The sequence below is a fragment of the Trachypithecus francoisi genome, unplaced genomic scaffold (assembly GCF_009764315.1).
Source record: "Trachypithecus francoisi isolate TF-2019V2 unplaced genomic scaffold, Tfra_2.0 Lachesis_group2, whole genome shotgun sequence".
NCBI classification, from domain to species: domain Eukaryota; kingdom Metazoa; phylum Chordata; class Mammalia; order Primates; family Cercopithecidae; genus Trachypithecus; species Trachypithecus francoisi.
This window is the reverse complement of record NW_022681465.1, coordinates 134,169,972-134,192,491: the sequence shown is the minus strand read 5'-3', so window position 1 is coordinate 134,192,491 and position 22,520 is coordinate 134,169,972. Positions and strand designations below refer to the sequence as shown.

The 22,520-nt window shown below is 43.4% G+C and overlaps 1 protein-coding gene across 2 annotated transcripts in view; it reads right to left on the bottom strand.

Annotated features, from left to right (window-relative positions):
* ADAM19 (ADAM metallopeptidase domain 19) overlaps positions 1–22,520 on the bottom strand; it is a 98,816-nt gene that overhangs the window by 71,384 nt on the left and 4,912 nt on the right. For both annotated transcript variants that reach the window (XM_033180478.1, XM_033180479.1), the window contains exon 3: positions 16,077–16,147. In XM_033180478.1, coding sequence (XP_033036369.1) covers positions 16,077–16,147 — 71 coding nt within the window. The remainder of the gene's footprint in view (positions 1–16,076; positions 16,148–22,520) is intronic.

The following is a 22,520-nucleotide window of genomic DNA, read 5'->3' as shown; positions in this document are numbered from 1 at the left end:
AAAGTCCAAACTCTTTAAGGTGCCTGCAAGGCCCTTTAAGGACTCACCTCTGCCTGCCTCACCAATTTCTTCTCATCATTTCCTTCCTCCTTCTCTCTGTTCTAACTATAGAGAACTTCTTTTCATTTTCAATGTCATTCTTGCCTTTGGGCCTTTGATCCTGTGATTTGTGCTGCTTGGCACATACTCGCTGTTGCATGAGCCAACTCTGCCACACTCTCCACTACCACCACACTCCCCCTTTTCTTTACTTCCTCCTATCAGACTTCCCGTGCCCCCAGTCCAGAGGAAGTTCCCCTTCCCCATGTTCCTACAGTACTCTCTACTTCCTCCCTCCTAGCAAGCCCCACATTGTTATGTAACTGTTTAATTATCTGTCCCCTCTTCTAAGTTCTAAGCCCCATGATGGCAGAGACTATTTTGATCACCACTGATTTTCCCAGGAATACCCAGGACCTATCCCAGTGCCTGCCACATAGTTGGCACTCACAATATTTGTTTAACGAAGGAAGAGAAGAAAGGAACGACATAAATTAGGAATTCTCAATGAGTAGTCCAGAGCTCAAGCCCAGTACACTGGCAAGAGACTTGCCAGAAAAGTCAGGGATTCTCTGACTCAATACCTGCCCCAGTTGAGTTTGTGTAAGACCTAACAACTTGCCCCAGAGTACCCAAAAGACTACTCACTTAGTTTATTCAAGGGGTCAGCCAAAGGTCTGTGTATATCACTGTGTTCTAAATAAAGAAAAAGCAAACATTAATTGCTCAAAATCAAAAATATCTCCTGGGTGAAGTGTAAATGTAGTTTCATTTTCAGGACAGAATCTGTCCAGGGGCCACACTGTCACCCTCCTCTCATTTTTCTCCAGGATAGTCATGCTCCATTGCCCAAGCACAAAGGGTAAACAGTAGGAAACACCCTCCAATTTCCAGAGAGCCTAGATGAAGAAATTAATCACATCCTCGGAGCTGGGGGAAAAGAGAGGGCCAAAAGGGCCTCTCCCAAATCCAAATGTTTATCCATAAATCCACCTGCATCCCGCCCACCAGCCTTGCATCTCAGGAGGCTTCCCCATCTACAGAAGTTGTGAAGAAGCCATCACTGCCTTGTGCTCAGCCCCTTCCAATCCATGGGCTCCATCCACCAAGTACACCTCCATCCCCTTGGCTAGGCCCAAATTGTTCTTCAGTGGGGAGGGGTGGGAGGAAAGCTGCTTCTCTTCCAAGGTGTAGAAATACAGACTAGCTTTAGAGTGCACTTCAAGTATGTTTCCTAGAAGTAGCTCACCTACTTCCCTGACCACATGGGTCTACCTGAGGCAAGAGAACACAACTCAAAGCCAAAAACAGGAGAATTAAAATATTGAGCTCTATGCCACTCAAATTCTCTGGTAGCCCACCAGTGAAGGAAAAGCAACCCATTCTCCAACCTCAACATATTACTCTTCTGAATTCAAATGATTTGGCTAGTTAGGGATATTAAATTCCTAAAAGATTAGTAGCACTATAGTTTTAGGTTCCCTTTGATCCAGACCAAATGTTTACACATTGTTTTCTCAGTCTGAATTCCTTTCTCATTCTCCATTCATCTCATCTCCCTCTCTCATCAAAAGCCTCCCTTCATTCTGCAAGACAATATTCCAAGTAACCCCCATTAGGGAAGGTTCCCCTCCTCCCCAGTCACAAATTCCCACTCCTCTTGCCTTTGCAGTACTTTACTTTCAATTCTACTATGTAAATTTGTAATCTGTCTTGGATTATGCTGTTTGCATGTTGTTTTCTCTCCCACAGAGTCTAAACTGCCAGAAGGTAAGAATATCCTGTTTTCATGCCTAATCTCTACAGCACCTAGCACAGGACTTTACATAGAGGTGCTTGATCAGTATCCCCTGAAATCAAACTTACAGAATGTTTGATTTAAAAGGCATATGAGGCATTTAAAACATAAAGTTTAAAAGGCAGATCTATCAACTAATGAATGGATTAACAAAATGTGGTATATCTATACAACGTAATACTATATAGCAATAAGAAGAAATACTGATACATACTGCAACATGAATAAACCTCATAAACATTACCCAAAGTGAAAATAGCCAGTCAAAAAGACCACATATTGTATAATCCCATTTATATGAAACATCCAGAATAAGTAAATCTAGAGACATCAGATTGCCAGCTTCACAGGACTGACGTGGGGTTGGGGAGAATGAAGAATGACTGTACTTGTTTTCTAGGACTACCTTAACAAAGCATCACAAACCAAGTGGCTTAAAAATTGGAAGTCTATGTCACACAGTTCTTGAGGCTGAAAGTCCAAGATCAAGGTGTCATGCTCTCTATGCAGGTGCAAGGAAAGGGCTTATCCCAGGCCTCTCTCCAGGCTTCTGAGTTCCTTCGCCTATGGTGGCATAACTCTAATCTTCACATGGCATTCTCCCAGAGTGTGTGTCTGTTTCCAAACCTCCCCCTTCTAAAAGGATACCAGTCATGTTGGATTAGAGATCTGCCATACTCCAGTATGATCTCATCTTAACTAAATACATCCACAACTCAATTTCCAAATAAGGTCACTTTGAGGTACTGGGGATAACGACTTCAACATATGAGTTTGGGGGGACACCATTCAACTCATAACACTGCTAATGTTTTCCTTTTGGAGTGGTGAAAATGTTCTAAAATTAGATTATGTCAATGGCTGCACGACTTTGTAAATATACTAAAACAGATAAAATTGTATACTTTAAATGAGTAAACTATATGGTATGTGAGTTATATCTCAGTAAAGCTGTTTGGAAAAAAAAGACAAGAGAGTTTGGGTTTAAAGAGTCTGCCCAAGCTCAATAATCAATTCAATGGTGTGTTTGGGAAAACAGGATCTCTCAACAAGGGTAGTGAGATATAAACTTGTAGAGGAGCCAAGGGCAACTTGCCTCTATATATTCATGTTACATGTAAATTCTCTTTGATTCAGTTGGGTATACAGTGATTCATAACATCATTCTCTCTACTCTGCATGTTTGATAATTTTTCATTATAAGAAACTGTAAGAGTTAATCATGCATACACATAGAATATAATATCACACAGCCATGAAAATGATATGATAGTCTCTTCAATAAATGGTGGGAAAACTGGATATCCATATGCAGAAGAATAAAACTAAACCCCTATCTCTCACTGTATACAAAAATCAAATCAAAACGGATTAAAGACTTAAATCTAAGACCTCAGGCTGGGCACAGTAGTTCATGCCTGTAATTCCAGCACTTTGGGAGGCCAAGGCGGGTGGATCACCTGAGGTCAGGAGTTTCAGACTAGCCTGGTCAACATGGCAAAATCCTGTCTCTACTAAAAATACAAAAATTAGCTGGAGTAGTGGTGCACGCCTGTAATCCCAGCTATTTGGGAGGCTGAAACAGGAGAATCAATTGAACCAAGAAGGCGGAGGTTGCAATGAGCTGAGATCGCGCCATTGCACTTCAGCCCTAAGCAACAAAGCACGATTCTGTCCCCTCCCCGCAAAAAAAACTAAGACCTCAAACCATTAAACCACTACAAGAAAACATGGGGGAAATCTCCAGGACGTTCGTCCAGGCAAAATTTCTTGAGCAATACCCCACAAGCACAGGCAACCAAAGAAGAAATGGACAAATGGGATCACAACAAGTTAAAAAGTTTCTAAACAGCAAAGGATACAATCAACAAAGTGAAGAGACAACCCAAAGAATGGGAGAAAATATCTGCAAACTACCCATCTGACAAGGGCTTAATAACGAGACTACATAAGGAACTCACAAAACTCTATAAGGAAAAAAAAAACCTAATAATCCAATCAAAAGATGGACAAAAGCTTTGAATAGACATTTCTCAAAAGAAGGCATAAAAATGGCAAACAAGCCTATGAAAAGGTGCTTAACATCACTGATCATCAGAGAAATGCAAATCAGAACTACAACGAGCTGGGTGCCGTGACTCATGCCTGTAATCCCAGCACTTTGGGATGGATCATTTGAGGCCAGGAGTTTGAGACCAGCCTGGTCAATATGGCAAAACCCCATCTCTACTAAAAATACAAAATACAAAAAAATTAACCAGGTGTGGTGGCATGCACCTATAGTCTCGGCTACTCAGGAGACTGAGGCATGAGAATCACTTGAACCCGGAAGGCGGAGGTTGCAGTGAGCCAAGATCGCACCACTGCACTCCAGCCTCGGGGACAGATCAAGACTCTGTCTCAAAAAACAAAACAAAACAAAACAAAAAAACTCCAATGAGATATCATCTCACCCAGTTGAAAGACAGGCAATAATAAATGCTGGTGAGGTGAGGATGTGGAGAAAAGGGAACCCTTGTGCACATTGTCGGTGGGAATATAAATTAGTACAACCACTATGTCACGCTACCATATGATCCAGCAATCCCACTGCTGGGTATAGACCCAAAAGAAAGGAAATCAGTGTGCGAGGCGCGGTGGCTCACTCCTGTAATCCTAGCACTTTGGGAGGCTGAGGCGGGTGGATTGCCTGAGCTCATGAGTTCGAGACCAGCCTGGGCAACAGGAGTTCGAGGCCAGCCTGAGCAACAAGGTGAAATCCCATCTCTACTAAAAATACAAAAAGTTAGCCGGGCATGGTGGTGCATGCCTGTAATCCCAGCTACTTGGGAGGCTGAGACAGGAGAATTGCTTGAACCTGGGAGGCAGAGGTTGCAGTGAGCTGAGATTGTGCCATTGCACTCCAGCCTGGGTGACAGAGTGGGACTCCATCTCAAAAAACAAAGAAAAAAAGAAAGGAAATCAGTATACTGAAGACATATCTACACTCCTATGTTTGTTGCAGCAGAGTTTACAATAGCCAAGATTTGGAAGCAACCTAAGTCTCTATCTGGGATGAATGGATAAAGAAAATGTGGTACATATACACAATGGAGTACCATTTTGCCATAAAAAAGAATGAGCTCCAGTCATCTGCAACAACATGGATGGAACTGGAGATCATTACGTTCAGTGAAATAAGCCAGGCACAGAGATTGTAGGATCTAAAAATCAAAATAATTGAACTCATGGACAGAGAGAGTGATGGTTACCAGAGGCTGGGAAGTGTAGTGGGGAGATGCAGATAGTTAATGGGTACAAAAAAAAAAATAGAAAGAATGAATAAGACCTATTATTTGATAGCATAACAAAGTGACTATCATCAATAACAATTTAACTGTACATTTTTAAATAAAGAGTATAATTGGACTGTTTGCAATGCCTGAAGGAATGGGTGCCCTTTTCTTCATTATGTGCTTATTTCACATTGCATGTCTGTATCAAAACATCTCATGTACCCCATAAATATATACACTTACTATGTATGAACTCACAAAAATTAAAAAGTAAAAAAGTTGAAAAAGTAAAATTACTGAGACTTGTTTTATGGGCTACAAAGTAAGTAAAAATAAAACTTCTAATTAATTTTTTAAATATGATAAAGGTACATGGAGACATATTTATAATATACTCATAATGCAAAATGGTACATTCAACCTTTGGGGAGGTATCTGCTGTTGTATAAATGCAAAATGGTACATTCAGTCTTTAGGGAGGTATCTGTGGAGTGAGAGGTACAACTTGTCAAAATTTAAAAACGTTTTAATTATGTACCTCATAGGATCCTGTAACTCTACATCTAGGTATAGTCCTACAGAAATACTTGCAAATGTGCTTACAGGTTATGTACAATCCTATTACTAGGATTATTTGTAATAACAAGAAATCAGAAACCTAACTGTTAGTTAATAAGGAAATTAATAAATTTTGATTCATCCATTCAGTGGAATCCTATGTCACCATTAAAAAGAATGAAACAGGTCTACAAATATGCTCATGTGGAAAGACACTGAAGACAAAAAATAAAAAAGCAAATTATAAAATAGTATATCAAGTATACCATGCATTTAAAAACTCTATAACTTGTTTAATTTTTCTCTGAAGTTTTATTATGAAAAATGTCAAACATTCCAAAAAGTTCCATGTAAAATCTTTTAAATGTTTTCATAATGCCCGTGCTATATTTCCAAGTGAAAAAAAAATAGGTTACAAAACCAAGAATACAGTATGACCTCATTTGTATATAAATATACATAGGGATTTTTAAATCTACATAAAATAGTAAGTTCATGGTAAATGCTCATTCCCTCAATGCCAGTTGTTGTTATCTGAAGGTAAGCAGCCTGATGATAAAGAGATCCCCAAACTCAAGCACTCCTGACTTCCTCCAAGTCCACAGCTTCCCTTAGTTCGGATAAGGGTCCATCTAAGGCCAACAGGGCAGTTGACAGCTTCCTCCCATTCATTTTACCCCGTGCTCCTGCTGAAGAGCAGCCAGGAGAAATAAGCTTGAGACAAAAGAAAACCGTGGACATCCTTCCTGGCTGCACTGGCTGTGGCTCCCTGGAAGGAGAGCCGGAACCAGTGGACAAATCCCAACCTCATATTGGACAGTTCAGGGCCTCATCTGATTCTGCAGGCACAGAAAAGAGGTACAGTTTGGCCCACTGGAGAACACTGCAAAGCAGTGTTTTCGAGACACAATTAGGTCAAACTGGGCATCACTGGAGAGCAGAAGTAATTTCCTCCCAGGGGCAATGGATTTTAAGGTCAACCCTTCTTAATTACATTTGGAAACCAGCTCAGGGGAATTCCCTCTGACTTCATTCTTAAATGTTTTTCTGACCCTGCAAAACACAAATAACAGTGTCTATTTATTGTGCTCTCATAGTGCACCAGGCACCCTGTAAATCCTTTAAGAGCATTACGTTATTGAATTCCACACACATCCTATGAGGTTATTATCCCCATCACGTAGATGAGAAAACTGAGACTCCCAAAGGTTGAGCGACTTGACAAAGCTTATACCTCCAGGTAGTGCAAGGAGCCAAGCTCGGGATCCACACCTGCCTGGATTACACTATCACATTACACTGACATGAAAATTCTAACCAGGGCCTGGGAAGGGTAGGAGGAAATGGAAGGGGGAGAGTAGAATAGTGGAGAAGAAATGCCAGTGCTAACCAAAGAAGAGCCCAAAGCATATTGAGCTAGGACTATGCGTCTGAGAGGCAATATACTGCCCCTGTTGAGAGCCTGGACTTGGGAGTCAAACAGATCTAGCTTCACATCCTGGCCCTGCCCTTCCCACCCACATGACTTTGAGCAAGTCACACTGCTCCACACCTCAGGGTCCCCATCTGCCAAATAGGGCTAATATAGGAATCTACTCTTCACTGGTTGGTTGTAACAAGTGAATGAGATGACCCAGGTAAATACCAGAGTACAATGCCTGTTATACAGGCATCTCCTACATTTTAGCTATCACCATTTATTAATACATGACAATCATTCCTAGTTATCCTCAGCCAGAAGTTCCCTAAGGGCAGACACAGCATCAGAGAACATGACCCGGAACTTAGGTAATGTCGATAAGCAATAACTACACAGATTATTGCTCAATATGCTTTTTTCTCTTGTCATTTTCATGCTTGAAGAAAGCTGCAAGGGCCACACGTCATGACTTGCATCCCCAAAACACTTGAAAACATTTCTTCTGGACTTTGCATTAATACAAATTAGCATGTATTGAAAACCTGCTTGCTATGTGCCAGACGTTGTACTAAGCACATTGTAATACATTATCTCCTAACCTCACAAACCCTGTGTGTGTGTTTCCTGGGGCCAGTGTGTAATAAATTGTCACAAATTTGGTGGCGTCAAACAACAGAAAATTGTTTTCACACAGCTCGAGAGGTCAGAAGAATGAAATCGGTATTATTGGGCCAAAATCAAGGGGTCAGCAGGGCTGCGCACCCTCTGGGAGAATCTGTTCCTTGCCTCTTCCAGCTTCTCCTTGTCTCGTGGCTGCACCACTCTAATCTCTGCCTCTGTGGCCACATCACTGTCTCCTGTTCTGTCTGTAGTCAAATCTCCTTCTGCCTCCCTCTTACAAATATATTTGCCATTGTATTTAGGGCCCATCCAGGTAATCCAAGATAATCTTCCCATCTCAAGATCTTTAACTTTGTCATCGTTATTGTTGTTGTTGTTTGAGACGGAGTCTCGGAGTCTCGCTCTGTCGCTCAGGCTGCAGTGCAGTGGTGTGACCTCGGCTCACTGCAGCCTCTGCCTCCCGGGCTCAAGTGATTCTTCTTTACTGCAACCTGTTTTATCAGCAAGGTTTTTATAACCATTTTTTTCTTTCTTCTTCTTCTTCTTCTTTTTTTTTGAGATGGAGTCTCACTCTATTGCCCAGGCTGGAGTGCAGTGGCACAATCTCGGCTCACTGCAACCTCCACCTCCTGGGTTCAAGCAATTTTTCTGCCTCAACCTCCCGAGTAGCTGAGATTACAGGGGCACACCACCACGCCCAGCTAATTTTTGTATTTTTAGTAGAGACCGGGTTTCACCATATTGGTCAGGTTGGTCTTGAACTCCTGACCTCAGATGATCCACCTGCCTTGGCCTCCCAAAGTGCTGGGATTACAGGCGTGAGCCACCATGCCCGGCCTCAAGATCTTTAACTTAATCACATCTGCAAAGATTCTGCCACATGTTTCAGGGATTAGAATATGGTTATCATTGGAGGGGAGAGGGTGCATTTTTCAGCCTTCCACACCCTGCAATGAAGGTATCAATGTCTCTATTTTCTATGCGAGTGCTATAATGTAGTAGGAGGCAGGCAGGCCTGAGTTTGACTCCTGGCTATGCCCAATACTGGGTAAATTACTTAAACTCCTTGTGCTTGAGTTTCATTACAAAATGCAGACAATATCTCATTCAAAGGGTTGCCATGAGGATTCAATAAGACACTGTGTGAAGTGCCTTTTCCAAGGTATCCATTCTCAGCAAACGCTCACAAAGCAGTGAGTATTATTATTATTTGAGACAGCATCTAGCTGTGTCAACCAGGCTAGAGTGTGGTGGTATGATCTCAGCTCACTGCAACCTCCACCTCCTGAGCTCAAAAGATCCTCCCACCCCAGCTTCCTGAGTAGCTGGGACTACAGGCATGTGCCACCATGCCTGGCTAATTTTTGTGGGGGTTTTTGTTTGTTTGGTTGGTTGGTTTTGGTAGAGACAGGGTTTTGCCACATTGCCCAGGCTGGTCTCGAACTCCTGAGCTCGAGTGATCCACCCGCTTCAGCCTCCCAAAGTGCTAGGATTACAGGCATGAGCCACTACACCTGGTAGTAATACTACAAGTAGTATTACTATGAATACAGATGAAGAAGTAAAACTTAGAAGGCAAGTGACGTACCAAAGACCACCCAACCAGGAAGTCTCAGTATCTGGAATTGAATTGGGGTCTCTGGGACCAAAGTCCAAATCTGTTCTACTCTATGGATTAGGACGTTTAAGGCTTGTGTGCACATGGCTTTCGGAATCAACACATCTAGGCTATTTCAATTTTGGATGCACTCTGATACTTCAGGCAAGTGTATCATGAAGCTGCATCCCTTCAGATCACCAGGCTTATTACTGAGTCTGAGCTTAAGCAATGGACCCTAAGAAAATGATATCATGTTTCCAACAATTTAGAAATAATGGCATCTTAGTCCATTTGAGCTGCTATAACAAAACAGCATAACCTGGGTAGCAAATAAGCAACAAATTTACTTCTCACAGTTCTAGAGTCTGGGAAGTCCAAGATCAAGGGATCAGCAGATTTGGCGTCTGGTGAGGGCCCTCTCTCCGGTTCATAGATGGTAGCTGCTAGCTGTGTCTTCACCTGGTGGAAAAGGTGAGCTAATTCTCTGGGGTCTCTTCTATCAGGGCACTAATCCTATTCATGAGAGCAGAGCCCTCATAAACGAATCATCTCCAAAAGGCCCCACCTCCTAATACCATCACCTTGGGGACTAGGATTTCAATATAAGAATTTGAAGGGAGACAGAAACATTCAGTACATTGCAAATGGAGACCCTGTTTATGCAGGGGTGGGGTTGAGAGTTTGGCTTATACAAAAATCACATCAGACTGGCTAGCAATCCATTTGTTCTGCAACTCCAGGCATTTGGGACAACATGGGAATTGCAAATGAAATCATTCTCAGCCTACAAAGCTACAATTAGAAACTACATCTCAAACAGTACTACCAGGTCTCTCTGGGACGACATGCCTAGCACAGCACTTGGAATTTAAATCCACTCATGCATTCACTGCCTTCAGCATCAACACAGCAGGGTTAAACCAGTTCTTGATACTTCCAAAGAACATTTGAAGAAAATTCCAGATACCACAGGCAGCTCTCATCAAATTCTGGGGTCCCCACCCATTCATCCAACTGTTTCCTCAGCACCCGTCTCCCTGGGTTATACAACCTTAGCCATGGGGAATGAGGAGTACAGCTGCACGTAGAGTTTGGAAAAACATTTTGAATACTTTAGATCTGCCAAATACTTGGTTAAAAAAATGATATCCTTTAATTTCTTGAGCCATGTGTATTTTAAGTGCAATGTAATCCATATGTTTATGACTCATTTAAATGCAACTCAGTGAAGCATGGTTTACTAAGAGCATTGGGATACCATGTAAGCCTTTCTAAGCTGCTCTTTGATCCAGGAAATTGAATTCTGCCAACAACAAATGAAGCTCCTGACAAGAGAGGGTCAAAGAGAGCTGTCCTTTATCCTAGGTAAGATGTTAAAGTCTACTCTTGACCCGGGAGGAAGCTGGGAGGGTGGAAGTGGGGAGAGCTCCACTGCCTAAGTGGTATTCAGGGTTCTGCCTTGGGTCTGCTACTATTTCTACCAGGCCTCCTTGAAAAACAAGTGCAGGAATAGGAGATGGTAACTAATCTGCCGTGTGTGTTGCTGAAAAATTCCCTTCCGGCCTGCTAATTCTGACCTTCTTCAATTCTACCAATGTTATGCAATCCAAATTGTATAATGGACTCGAGGAAAAACGAGAATGTTAGGGAGCTAGATTACTCCATTAGCACTGAATGACTGTTAATTTTCCGGACTGTAGTTTGATTTCCAGAACAACAAAAGCCTTCTCCTTCCCTGTGATATCACTGAAGGACTGATAAGAAGTTAGGGATAGGAAGAAAGATTAAAGTGGGAGGTAATGATGGGTATTAAAATCAGTAAACCTCTAAAGGCCAAATTCTGCCTTGACAATTGCTGTTCCCCAGGTGGTTTGGAGGTCGACATACTTACAAAAGAAAACAAACACCCATTCTTATTAACTAAACTTGAGCAAATAGGATCTCTTTAGCTAACTGAGCTGGAGCACAAATGGATGGGGTGAGACCAAAGGACGTCTCTCCCTTTCTCAAGCCATCGTCATTTGGACTTGAGGAAGGACAGTATACTGAAGAGATGAGAGTCCTAGAATGTGTTTAAGATACTAGAAGACAGAAGCATATGGCCAAAGAACCTCTGGGCAAAGTGCCTACTAGTTGAGCTGTTCATTTGCTTTTGAAGGTGATCTTGTAATAGAGTGATCCTGCTCACTAGTAATGTGGCCCAGCGAGCATCCGGGAATCTGGCTGAGCAATTCAGTGTGCCCTCCTTTTGGGAAAAAGCCAAGAAAGGACAGGAGACAGTGGCAGGGTTCACATAACCCTGTTCATCTCCCTGGATGCCTGTAGCTAACTAAGGAGGATTCCATTTGATTTCAGCAAACAAGTTTTTGTCAAATATGGGTTCCTGGGTTGGTGAGGTAGTCTTAGGACAAGAGGAGAAGAACATGGAGAAAAAATATGGATTAATGCTCAAATCTGTTGTGCAAACAGCAGTCTATAAGTTCTGCTCTGTAGTTTCCCTTCTTGTATTTTCTGTTGCCTGAACTGCCAGGTTCTGACCTAGAAGTTCATCCCCAACTTCAAGGTCCCGTGATTTGGGGCACCTTTTTCCTTGATCCCACTGCCCACTATTTCCCAGGATGTCTCCAAGGTACAGCAAATTTCCTGAGGCAGAGACTTCTTTGACATTTTTCTACTCACACAGCATGCTTTAAAGAGGTAATGCAGGAAGAGCCTTCCGAGCCTATCCGGGGCCAAAATCTGCATTTTACAGATGAGAAAGCTGAGGCTCAGGGGAGCTGGCTGGCTTGTTGACCAATTCCACATCATCAATCTCTGAGGTCAATGCTATGGCCACTGTACCACACTGCCTCAATCACAAGTTTCTCCAAACAGCAGCTATGCACCAATCTTTGCAAATTATGTGATTACGTGTGTATATAAATATTAAACAATGTAATATATACTTTATTGGAGCAGAAGACTGTCTTCATGACATCCAATTGAGTTCAAAAAAGGAAATGCTGGAGCAATATGTCTGGCATAATCTCATTTCTGCTCCTCCCTCCTCAACAAAAATAGCAGCTTCTGTGTGACTGTGTCTGTACATGATTGTGTCTGTGAGGATTCATGTGCACGTTCTTGTACGCATAGAAAACGTCCAGGGTCTGCACACCAAACAGCAGTGGATTTTCCTTGTGGGGGGAAAACTTTCATTCTTTTGTTTATTTGGAATTGCTACATGTTTTACAATAAGCATGATTTGCTTTGGCAATTTAAAAACAATGAGCAAGAAATAATCACAGCAACCTTGAGCTTGGAATACAAACAAGGCACTCTGCTAGGTCCTTCACCTGTACCATCTCATTTCATCCTCCCTGTGGCTCTGTGACATGGGACTATAATTAAACCCCAGATGCACAGACTGAGGCTTAAAGAGGCTACAAGGTAGTAAGTGGCAGAGCCAGGATCTGAACACAGGAATAACCGACACAAAAGGAATGCTCAGATTATCCCTAAAGGGTCACAGTTTCTCACCTGCACTCAATAGAAAAAAAGAACGTGTGCCTCTCATGGATGTCATCCGTTTATCCTGAGTTGCTTCAAAGCAGAAAAAGGCTGCTGGCTTCCGTGCTATTGTAGGACACCTCAGTGTGTCTGCCGCCTGAGCTGAAGCTCCCTTTGCTGTGTTCCCCCTCCTCTCCCGGCCCATGCCCCATGCCTTTCCATCCTCACCATTCTTGGCAATCTCTCCATGTGTGAATTCCATTAAAGGCTTGCTCACTGCTATTTTGGGCCATGCATTAACACGTGGGCTTTGATTTGATGGGAGAAGGCCAGACACGGCAGGATGATGAAAAAGAAATTTAAAATGTCCTCTCCTTCCCCCTAGAGTCCCAGAAGCCGTGGCTCACTGCTCCCGGTAGACCTGAGAATCCAGTGTATGGGGAAATGTACAGATGGAGAGTGGAAACCTTCATCGTCTATTAGGGCCTTTGAACGTGGCTGTTCCCTCTCCTTGGAATTGTCATCTCTCAGCTGCCCACATGGCTCACTCCATCACCTCCTTCAGGTCTTGGCTCAAGTATCAGTTCACCTGCAAGGCCTTCCCTGACTGCCATTCAGAAACAGCAGCTCCCATTCCACCTCCACACTCCTCTGGCCCCACTCCCTATGTTTCTCTGTCTCCTACACAGCACCCATCACCTGACAGACGGTGCACTCACTTGTCTGCTTACCGCTTCCCACTAGAATAGAAGCTCCATAAAGGCTGAACTGTTTTATTCACAGCTTTATCCCCAGTACCTGCACTGGTGCCTGAAATAACACAGAGGCACAGTAGATTTTTAAAAATGAATACGTTGATCAAGCAGGTTGAGAACCAGAGGCTGAGAAATGGCTTGGCCCAGGGTCTAGTTTCCCCCAAATATCATGAGATTATAGAAACTTCAACACAGTGATTTGAAAAATTAGAAAATCATTTCCCCCACTCCAAAGCTGTTTTGAATCCGGACTCGCACGCACCATGAATGAGAAGGCTTTGGGAAATAAACACACTAGGAAGTCGTGTGCAGTTGGAGTTCCGCTCACTAACACATGTTCAAAACAAAAAGCCCAATTTGGATGAAAATAGCAGGAAGCCGTCCCCCAGGAACACCTGGTGAGGTCATATTGCTTGGCTCTGCTGCTTCCATTTTTACCAACTCTGCTGCCTTCTGCCAACTCAAGGAGGCCAGGAACCACATCCAGCCCCATGTGGCTCAATGGGAAACGAGAGGTGCTCTCGGAAAAGCAGATGCTAGAACCACAGCCATGGGTTCTCCTCTGGAGCCTCAGTGTGGGACAATAAAAATCCCAGCAGTGGCTGGCCACTCACCATGCGCTCTGCAAGCACTTCCTGCACTTCACCTCATTTATCCTCACAACCATCCCACGAGGCTGGCCTTATTACCCTCATTTTACAGACAAGGACACTGAAGTTCCAAAAGATTCAGCCATTTGCCGTGGGTCACATTCTGTAACTCCAGACTCACACCAAGAATACACATGATCCTAGTTTCAGCTCTTTCATTTACCTGCTGGGTGGCCTCAGACAAATGCCTATCCCTCTCTGAATCAAAATTTCTGTATCCATAATTTCAGAGTTTTCTAAGATCATTCCATTCAGTGTTTTCGAAGGCATCTTCCTGCTTCAACTTCCTATGGTCTCTAGCAAATGTTTCAAAATAGGAGGGAAGGACAGAGACTTGAGTCCTGGGACTCCTGCTTGGCCAGAGACCAACTCCTAAAGATTTTCCCACAACATCAACACTATCACTTGGGCTGACCAGAGGAAGCTGAAGAGCCACAGGCTCTACTGGGGGCAGAACAGGAGAGACTAGACACAGGCAACAACAGGGAACACTTAGACTAGAGCTAATGGGCTGGGGCCATGAGAAACAAAGGCAGGCCCCTGAGAGACACAGTCAAGAACAAATCCTCTAAGGGCCTTTTCTTGTAGGACCAAAGGAAGAGACAACGCAAGGAAAAATCCAGGGCTAATAGTTGCTGCACTGTCTGGGGATGCAGCTGGCCAGGTCTATTCCAGGAACAACAGAGAGAAGAAACACAGCCTGAACTGGCTTTACTCTCAAGAGGAGAGAAACAAAAATGACTGTGATCCCCATCTTTCTGGCTTCCCGAGGCCACCATGTCCTGGAGGCAGAGGAAGGATGCAGATGAAGCACCACCACTGCACAAGCTTCGAGTTGTATTTTAACCATACTCGGGACAGCACTCACCCTCCTTTGCAAGTGCCCAAAAAGCCCAAATTTGGAATAAATTATATTCTCCCTTTCCACCCAAGCCTAAAAGTCATTCCCATCCTTTTGTATACAGGAAGGTCCTTCTTCATCCTTTTCTTGGCAGTGATGCATTTGATTACTCATTGGCTTCCAGGGGGTTCTGGAGGCTGCCAAGAGGAGACAGGCAGCTCTCCAAGCCATGCAGCCTTATCTGCGACATCTGTGTGGCAAAACGAAAAGTGGGATGGTGGGTGGGGAAATACCAAAGGTTTTCAGAGCCCCTCGGCCAAGTAAGGAGAGCTCTTCACAGCTAAGTAGATGGGGAATGGCCAAAGAATGGGCCACAGACATAGTCATGCCTCATGCCCATTCACCTCCTCCCTTAAATGAATCCAGATATGACTGCATCTGATGGCCAATCAATGCACAAGTGCCTCTGAGTCAGGCTACCACCCAAGATGAATGGGGTTAGGAAGATGGAAGAGCCGGGCTCGATGAAGCCAGGAGACTGTTGACGATGCCCTATTGGCAAAATCTCAGATGCAGCTGACACAGAACACATGGAACCATCTGAGTCTGAGGCGCCAAGCCCCAGCACACCCCTGCTTTGCTTGCTCCCCTCTGCTGTTTTCCTCTAATTTCCTTCATTTCCTGCCACACACTGGGCTGGCGCTAGTAAGGCAGCTGCCGAAGACCTCCAGTCCATCCACTCCCTTAATCTCACACATACACAGACCTTTGTGTGCCCGCAGTGAACTCCAGGGACCCCTGAAATACTGCCTAAGGAAATTTTAGCAACACATTTAGCAGTCCAGCAATCTCACATCAAGTCAAGAGGCTGTGGAAAGCCTCATGACTTTGCAAGATGCTGCCTGAAAGGAACCAAGGACTGAGAGCTTGGGGTCACTCCATTAACTGCTTCCTTCCAGAACAGCGACACCTGTGTCCGGCATTGACACAGACGTTATTTGTTTCATTTTAGACAAAGGAGGAGTCCACTTACTCATTCTTCTCCAGGTCCAGGATCAGTTCTCGCCCCTCAGCCATTACCCTGAGCTCAGCTTTGAGTGGATGCTAAAAGCAACAACAAAACAATGTCAGTTCCTAAAACCTGGCACCCAGGCTCCCAGAGTCAGGCACAGCATCTAGCACAGTGCTCAGACATTGATCCACAGGAAGTGAATGAGCAAAGGTCAATTGCATTTCCAGCCTACATGTAAAACGACCTCAATCCCAGAATGACCCAAATCCTTCCCCCATCTGCTTTCTCCTGAAAGGCATAGGGAAGAAACTCCAGGCTGCAATGTGGTGTAAGTGTATGTATGTGGTGCAGTGAAGGGAAACACTGGAAAATACAATCTCCAGCACTAAATGTCCTGCAGAGTCAGATTTGGATTCAAGCGCCGACTCTGACACCGGCAGCTGTGTGAAGTCAGACATGTTGCTTAGCCTCCCCACATCTCAGTTTCTTCATGTAGGATACAGAGATAGTAGTAGTCAATTTGATAGGGATCTTGTAAGGACTGAGTGAGATAATCAGCATAAATAATGTATCACAGTGCCCGGCACACAGCAAGCCATGATATATGTTGCCTATTATCTTGTAAAATACTAGGGGATCCTCTTCGTAGTAGGTGTTCTTATTTCATTTTGACTCTCAGTTTGCAAAACCCCAATCATCTCAGAGGAAGCAATAAGAGATCCTCAAATTAAGGTTTTATAGGCCAGAAAGTAGATACATTTTACACATAAGCAGTTTGGTAGTGGCTACAGGTACTACACATCCAGAATGGATCACTTAACATATACCAGTGGTTGATAAGCACGAAAACTATGTTCAACATCACTAATAAACCACCTCTCTTCACCTCCAGAAAAAAAAAAAAATTAATAATAAGGTACCTTGAAAAACATCAAAGTGCCAGAGGTTATCTAAAACTCTAAATCACAATGCACAATGCCCACTGTAAAGTGGGCACTCACAATCCCTACCACTGAGAAATTAAACCGAGGGCAACTCTCTGAAAGATAACATGACAGTATGCACCGAGAGTTTAAAAATGTTCAGACTCGGCTGGGCACAGTGGTGCACGCCTGTAATCCCAGCACTTCGGGAGGCTGAGGCAGGCAGAGCAGGAGTTTGAGACCAGCCTGGCCAACATGGTGAAACCCTGTCTCTACCAAAAATACAAAAATTAGCCAGGCATGGGGTGGGCACCTGTGATCCCAGCTACTCAGGAGGCCGAGGCAATTGCTTGAACCTGGGAGGCGAAGGTTGCCGTGAGCTGAAATCGTGCCACTGCATTCCAGCCTGGGTGACAGAGCAAGACACTGTCTCAAAAAAAAAAATGTTTAGACTCAGGAATGTGAGGCTGTTTGAAAGGAATAAAAGGAGGCACAAGCAAAGGTTTGTATAGAAGGAAATTTATTACTTATAATAATGAATAATGGGCTGGGCACAGTGGCTCACACCTGTAATCCCAGCACTTTGGGAGGCCAAGACGAGTGGATCACTTGAGGTCAAGAGTTCAACACCAGCCTGATCAACACGGTGAAACCCCATCTCTACTAAAAATACAAAAATTAGCTGGGCATGGTGGTGCACACCTATAGTATTCAGGAGGCTGAAGCAGGAGAATCGCTTGAACCTGGGAGGCAGAGGTTGCAGTGAGCCAAGATCATGCCACTGCACTCCAGCCTGGGCGACAGAGCAAGACTCTATCTCAAAAATAAATAAATAAATAAAATAAAAGTAATGAATAATGAAATGTAACCTCACTGTCCTAAATATAACCTGTTAGAGAATGGTTAAATAAATGATGATCCATTCATATGACAGAACACTGAATGGTCATTAAAAGCAGCAACTTTAAGTAGTTGTTAAATTATTGACAAAATGTACACTAAAATCATTAGTCATAAAACCTCAAAATAAAACACTGAATGTTTTATTTAAATACACTTTGCAAAGGGAAAAATGTAAAGAGAAATAAGCCTAACGGTTACCATACTTACTCTAGGCAAGAGGATCATGAGTTAATTTTGTTTTCTTCTGCATATCTTTCCACATTTTTATAGTTGCTTTCATAGTTGAAGAAAATAACTTTTATTAATCTCTTTTTACCTTATTATTGTGGAAAATTTCAAAGAAATTTAAAAACCAAGTCATAATAAACCTCCATGCTTCAACAATTCAACTTAAGGCTACTGAACTGTTTTTGAAGAAATAAATTATTTATTTAAAAAAGCTATTTACATATTTAAAACAGAACAGATTCTTTGGAGTGTTTTAAACATAAGCTCTCTATTTTGGGACTAAGGAACTGACAACTTTTTTTTGAGACAGGGTCTTGCTTTGTCGTGCAGGCTGGAGTGCAGTTGCACAATCACGGCTCACTGCAGCCTCAACCTCCCAGGCTCAAGCATACTGAGTAGCTGGGACCACAGGTGCATGCCACCACACTGGGCTAATATTTTTAAATTTTTTGTAGATACTGTGGTATTATCATGTTTCCAAGGGAGATCTTGAACTCCTGGGCTCAGGTGATCCTCCCAACTCAGGCTTCCAAAGTGTTGGTATCACAAGCGTGAGCCACCTCACCCAGCAGATAAATTCTTGAAGTCCCTTTCAATCCACAAAAGTCATTGCTAGAGTAGAGCTTCTAGCCCTTATAAGGTTGACCTGAAAGCTTAGTTCTTGCATGTCTGAGGAAGTAGGTCACCTGTTCTGCCACCTCTGGTTAGAGGCCTACCTCTTCTAAGCACATTCCCCTTCCTCGCTGCAAACCCCACTCTGCATTAGGATTTGGGCATTTCTGAGACTCTGCGGTCACCAAGGGCTATGATGAGATCTGAACGTTCCGCTCAAGGACTCTTGGGCAACCCTGATCATTGCCTAATTAATCGTATTACTTCATCTCAAGAAGGAACATTTCAAACCAACCGGAGTAGGAAGCTGGGGAGATGTTTGACCAATAACTTTCACTAAGAGATTCACTTCTCTGTTTGTCATGCCCTGATTCAGCCCTGCCAACACCTATTCTGGTTGCAGATCGTTTGCCACTTTATGGAGTTTTTGAGCCAGTGCTCCGCCCAATCACACTGAGCATCAGGGACCCAGCCCCAAGAGGGCATTTAAGAAAGACCACACAGACCGGGCACAGTGGCTCACGCCTGTAATCCCAACACTTTTGGGGGCCGAGGCGGACGGATCACCAGAGGTGGGGAGTTCGAGACCAGCCTGACCAACATGGAGAAACCCTGTCTCTACTAAAAATACAAAATTAGCCCGGCATGGTGGCACATGCCTGTAATCCCAGCTACTTGGGAGGCTGAGGCATGAGAATCGCTTGAACCCAGGAGGCGGAGATTGCGGAGAGCCGAGATCATGCCATTGCACTCCAGCCTGGGCAACAAGAGGAAAATCCATCTAAATGAAACAAAACAAAAAAGAAAGAAAGAAAGACCACATAGCAATAGAGCTACAGTGATTCCCTCATCCAAGAGGTAGGTAACCATGTATGTCACTGCCCCCACAGAAAATGAATACTGCCCCAAATCAAAGCACTATCACCCTTCCCACAAAGAGACACAAGCTGCAGCAGGAATAGTAATTTTTTTTTTTTTATTGAGACAGAGTCTTGCTCTGTCACCCAGGCTAGAGTGCAGTGGCCCAATCTTGGCTCACTGCAAACTCCACCTCCCAGGTACAAGCCATTCTCGTGCTCAGCCTTCCAAGTAGCTGGGATTACAGGTGCGCACCACCATGCCTGGCTAATTTTTGTAATTTTAGTAGATGGGCTTTCTCTGTGTTGGCCAGGCTGGTCTCGAACTCCTGACCTCAGGTGATCTACCCATCTCGGCCTCCCAAAGTGCTGGGATTACAGGGCATGAGCCACCTCACCCCACCAGGAGTAGTAATCTTTATTTTTATGTGGGTGATCCAAAAATAATTCTCTCTATTCTGGAAGGTGCTCAGGCACCGACAGTTAAAAAAGGATGTTCCCTTTTTCTATGGGGCATTTCAAGCAAAACAATGAAACTGCATTTTAAGGATCTATGAAGCTTTTCTGTCCAGCTCTACTGATCTGCTTTTCTGATGAAACTCCACTCTGTATTAAGAAGAGGCACCATCAGCTCTCCTCTCCCAGGAAGTACAGGGAGCTGACCCACCATTTATCCCTCTCCTAGGGATGGGTTAAAAATTCTTTCTCCTTCAGTATAGATTAAATAGATCTTCAGCTCCATGGGGTATTGGAAATCTGTCCTATATTTGCATTCCCCTTAAGATCTCGTATAATATTTAGTATACAGTATAAGTATTCAGTTAATGTTTAATGAATGTGAGCTTTAAGTCAGTGGTGAGAAAAAGTGAAGAAAAAAATGTTCAGAGAATGAGAGGCCCAAGTGAAATCCAGCCTCTAGTCTCTCTCTCTTTGACATTCATTCATTTGTTCATTCAACAAATATTTATGATGCCAGGCACTATGCTGACTATACCTATAGAATATAATGACCCATATGCTGGGCAGACAATGGTTGGGAACAAAGACAGGATCTGGTCCTCTGCTTTGTTCTCAGGTCCTTCCTGAGGATGCCCAGCATCCACATCTGGAGAGAACAAAGAAGCCTCTATAAAAAGCAGCAGGTCCATTTCTCAGGCAGTATGAATAGGTTGCAATACCCAACATCTTAATTGTTAAAAGTAATTTGTTCTAGGACGACCATCCATTAATTTGTCAAGACTTTTCCTGAAGCTATTTTCAGCATCTCCTACTTTTTGATGAAATGAATTCCATGTGTTTACTGCCTTCAGGACAAAATGTTATTTGTTTTTATTTGTCCTGATTTTTTTTTTTTTTTTTTTTTTTGAGACAGGGTCTCGCATTGTCACTCAGACTGGAGGACAGTGATGCAACCATATCTTACTATAACCTCAAACTCCTGGGCTCAGGCGATCGTCCCACCTCAGCCTCCAGAGTAGTTGGGACTACAACCCACACCGCTAGGACTAGCTAATTTTCTTTCTTTCTTTCTTTTTTTTTTTTTTGTAGAGATAGGATCTCAGTATCTTACCCCAGGCTGGTCTTAAATTTCTGGCCTCAAATGATCCTCCTGCCTCAGCCTCCCAAAGTGCTGGGATTACAGGCTTGAGCCACCGCACTTGGCCTGTCCTAAAATTTACACTGTTAGGTTCCCTTGGTAAATCCAAGTTGGGGCCTTTTTGGACATGTCTGTATTATCCTGGCCAGAGCTTCAAGGATCCTGGACGTTGCTCCTTCCCATTTATCTTTCCAGATTCAACAGCCACAATGTCTGAAGTCTTTCCTGACACATCTCTTTCCTGCTGTAATCTTGCTCCTATATGTTGCCCAATAAATCACAAATCGTTTTAACCCAAAGAGATCTTAGAAAACAACCCCTCTCCCCAGCTTTCTTTTCTCCTTATTGTCTCTAAGCACTGCTTTATAAATGAGGAAAGTCCACCACTTCAGCAAGTGGTAGGTCACGTAGCTGGTTACCGGCACACAACAACCACATCTTCCTTTCCTGCCCTTTTATGTCTCACTTGGGCTGCAATAACCAAAATCACAGTGGGGCACAGTGGCTGACACCTGTAATCCCAACACTTTGGGAGGCCGAAGTGGGCGGATCACTTGAGGTCAGGAGTTCGAGACCACCCTGGACAACATGGTGAAACCCTGTCTCCACTAAAAATACAAAAATTAGCCTGGCTTCGCAGCGTACACGTGTAATCTCAGCTACTCCGGAGGTTGAGGCATGAGAATCACTTGAACCTGCCAGGCAGAGGTTACAGTGAGCTGAGATCGTGCCACTGCACTCTAGCCTGTGCAACAGAGTGAGACTCTGTCAAAACACACAAACAAAACAAAAACACACACAAAAAACAAAAAACAGAACCACAAAGAATATCCTAGACGCACAGGTCCTCTCTACAAGAACAGGACAATGTGTTTTGTTTTCTTCCCAATCTCTTTGATAAAGCCTATGCATTTTCCTGGTGTTCTGGCCAGGGGAGCCTACTGGATTTTAAGATACGTTCCCCAGTACTAGGTCTCTACCCTGCCTCTTACTAAAATAGTTTATATTATTATCCTTTTTCTCTCCAAGTACATTATTCCTTCAAGAAAATGAAGTATGTATTATGCAGAGCAAAAATAACAATGACAATATTTAATGAATTCTAATCAAGACTAAGGGAATTCTGTGACACCAACACATTTGCACTTAGCTTGTGTCAGCATCAATGTGAATTTTCATTTCCTCAACTAATAGCATTTGGAAGTGTTCTAGAAGTTTGTCATACAAAGAAGGAAAGTCCCATCTGTGATATCCAAAATGGGCACCCAGAGGATAGAATGGGCCAGAAACAGAACTAATAGTGATGACTGGGATTATAAGAAAGTTGAGCAGGTAGCCCAAACCT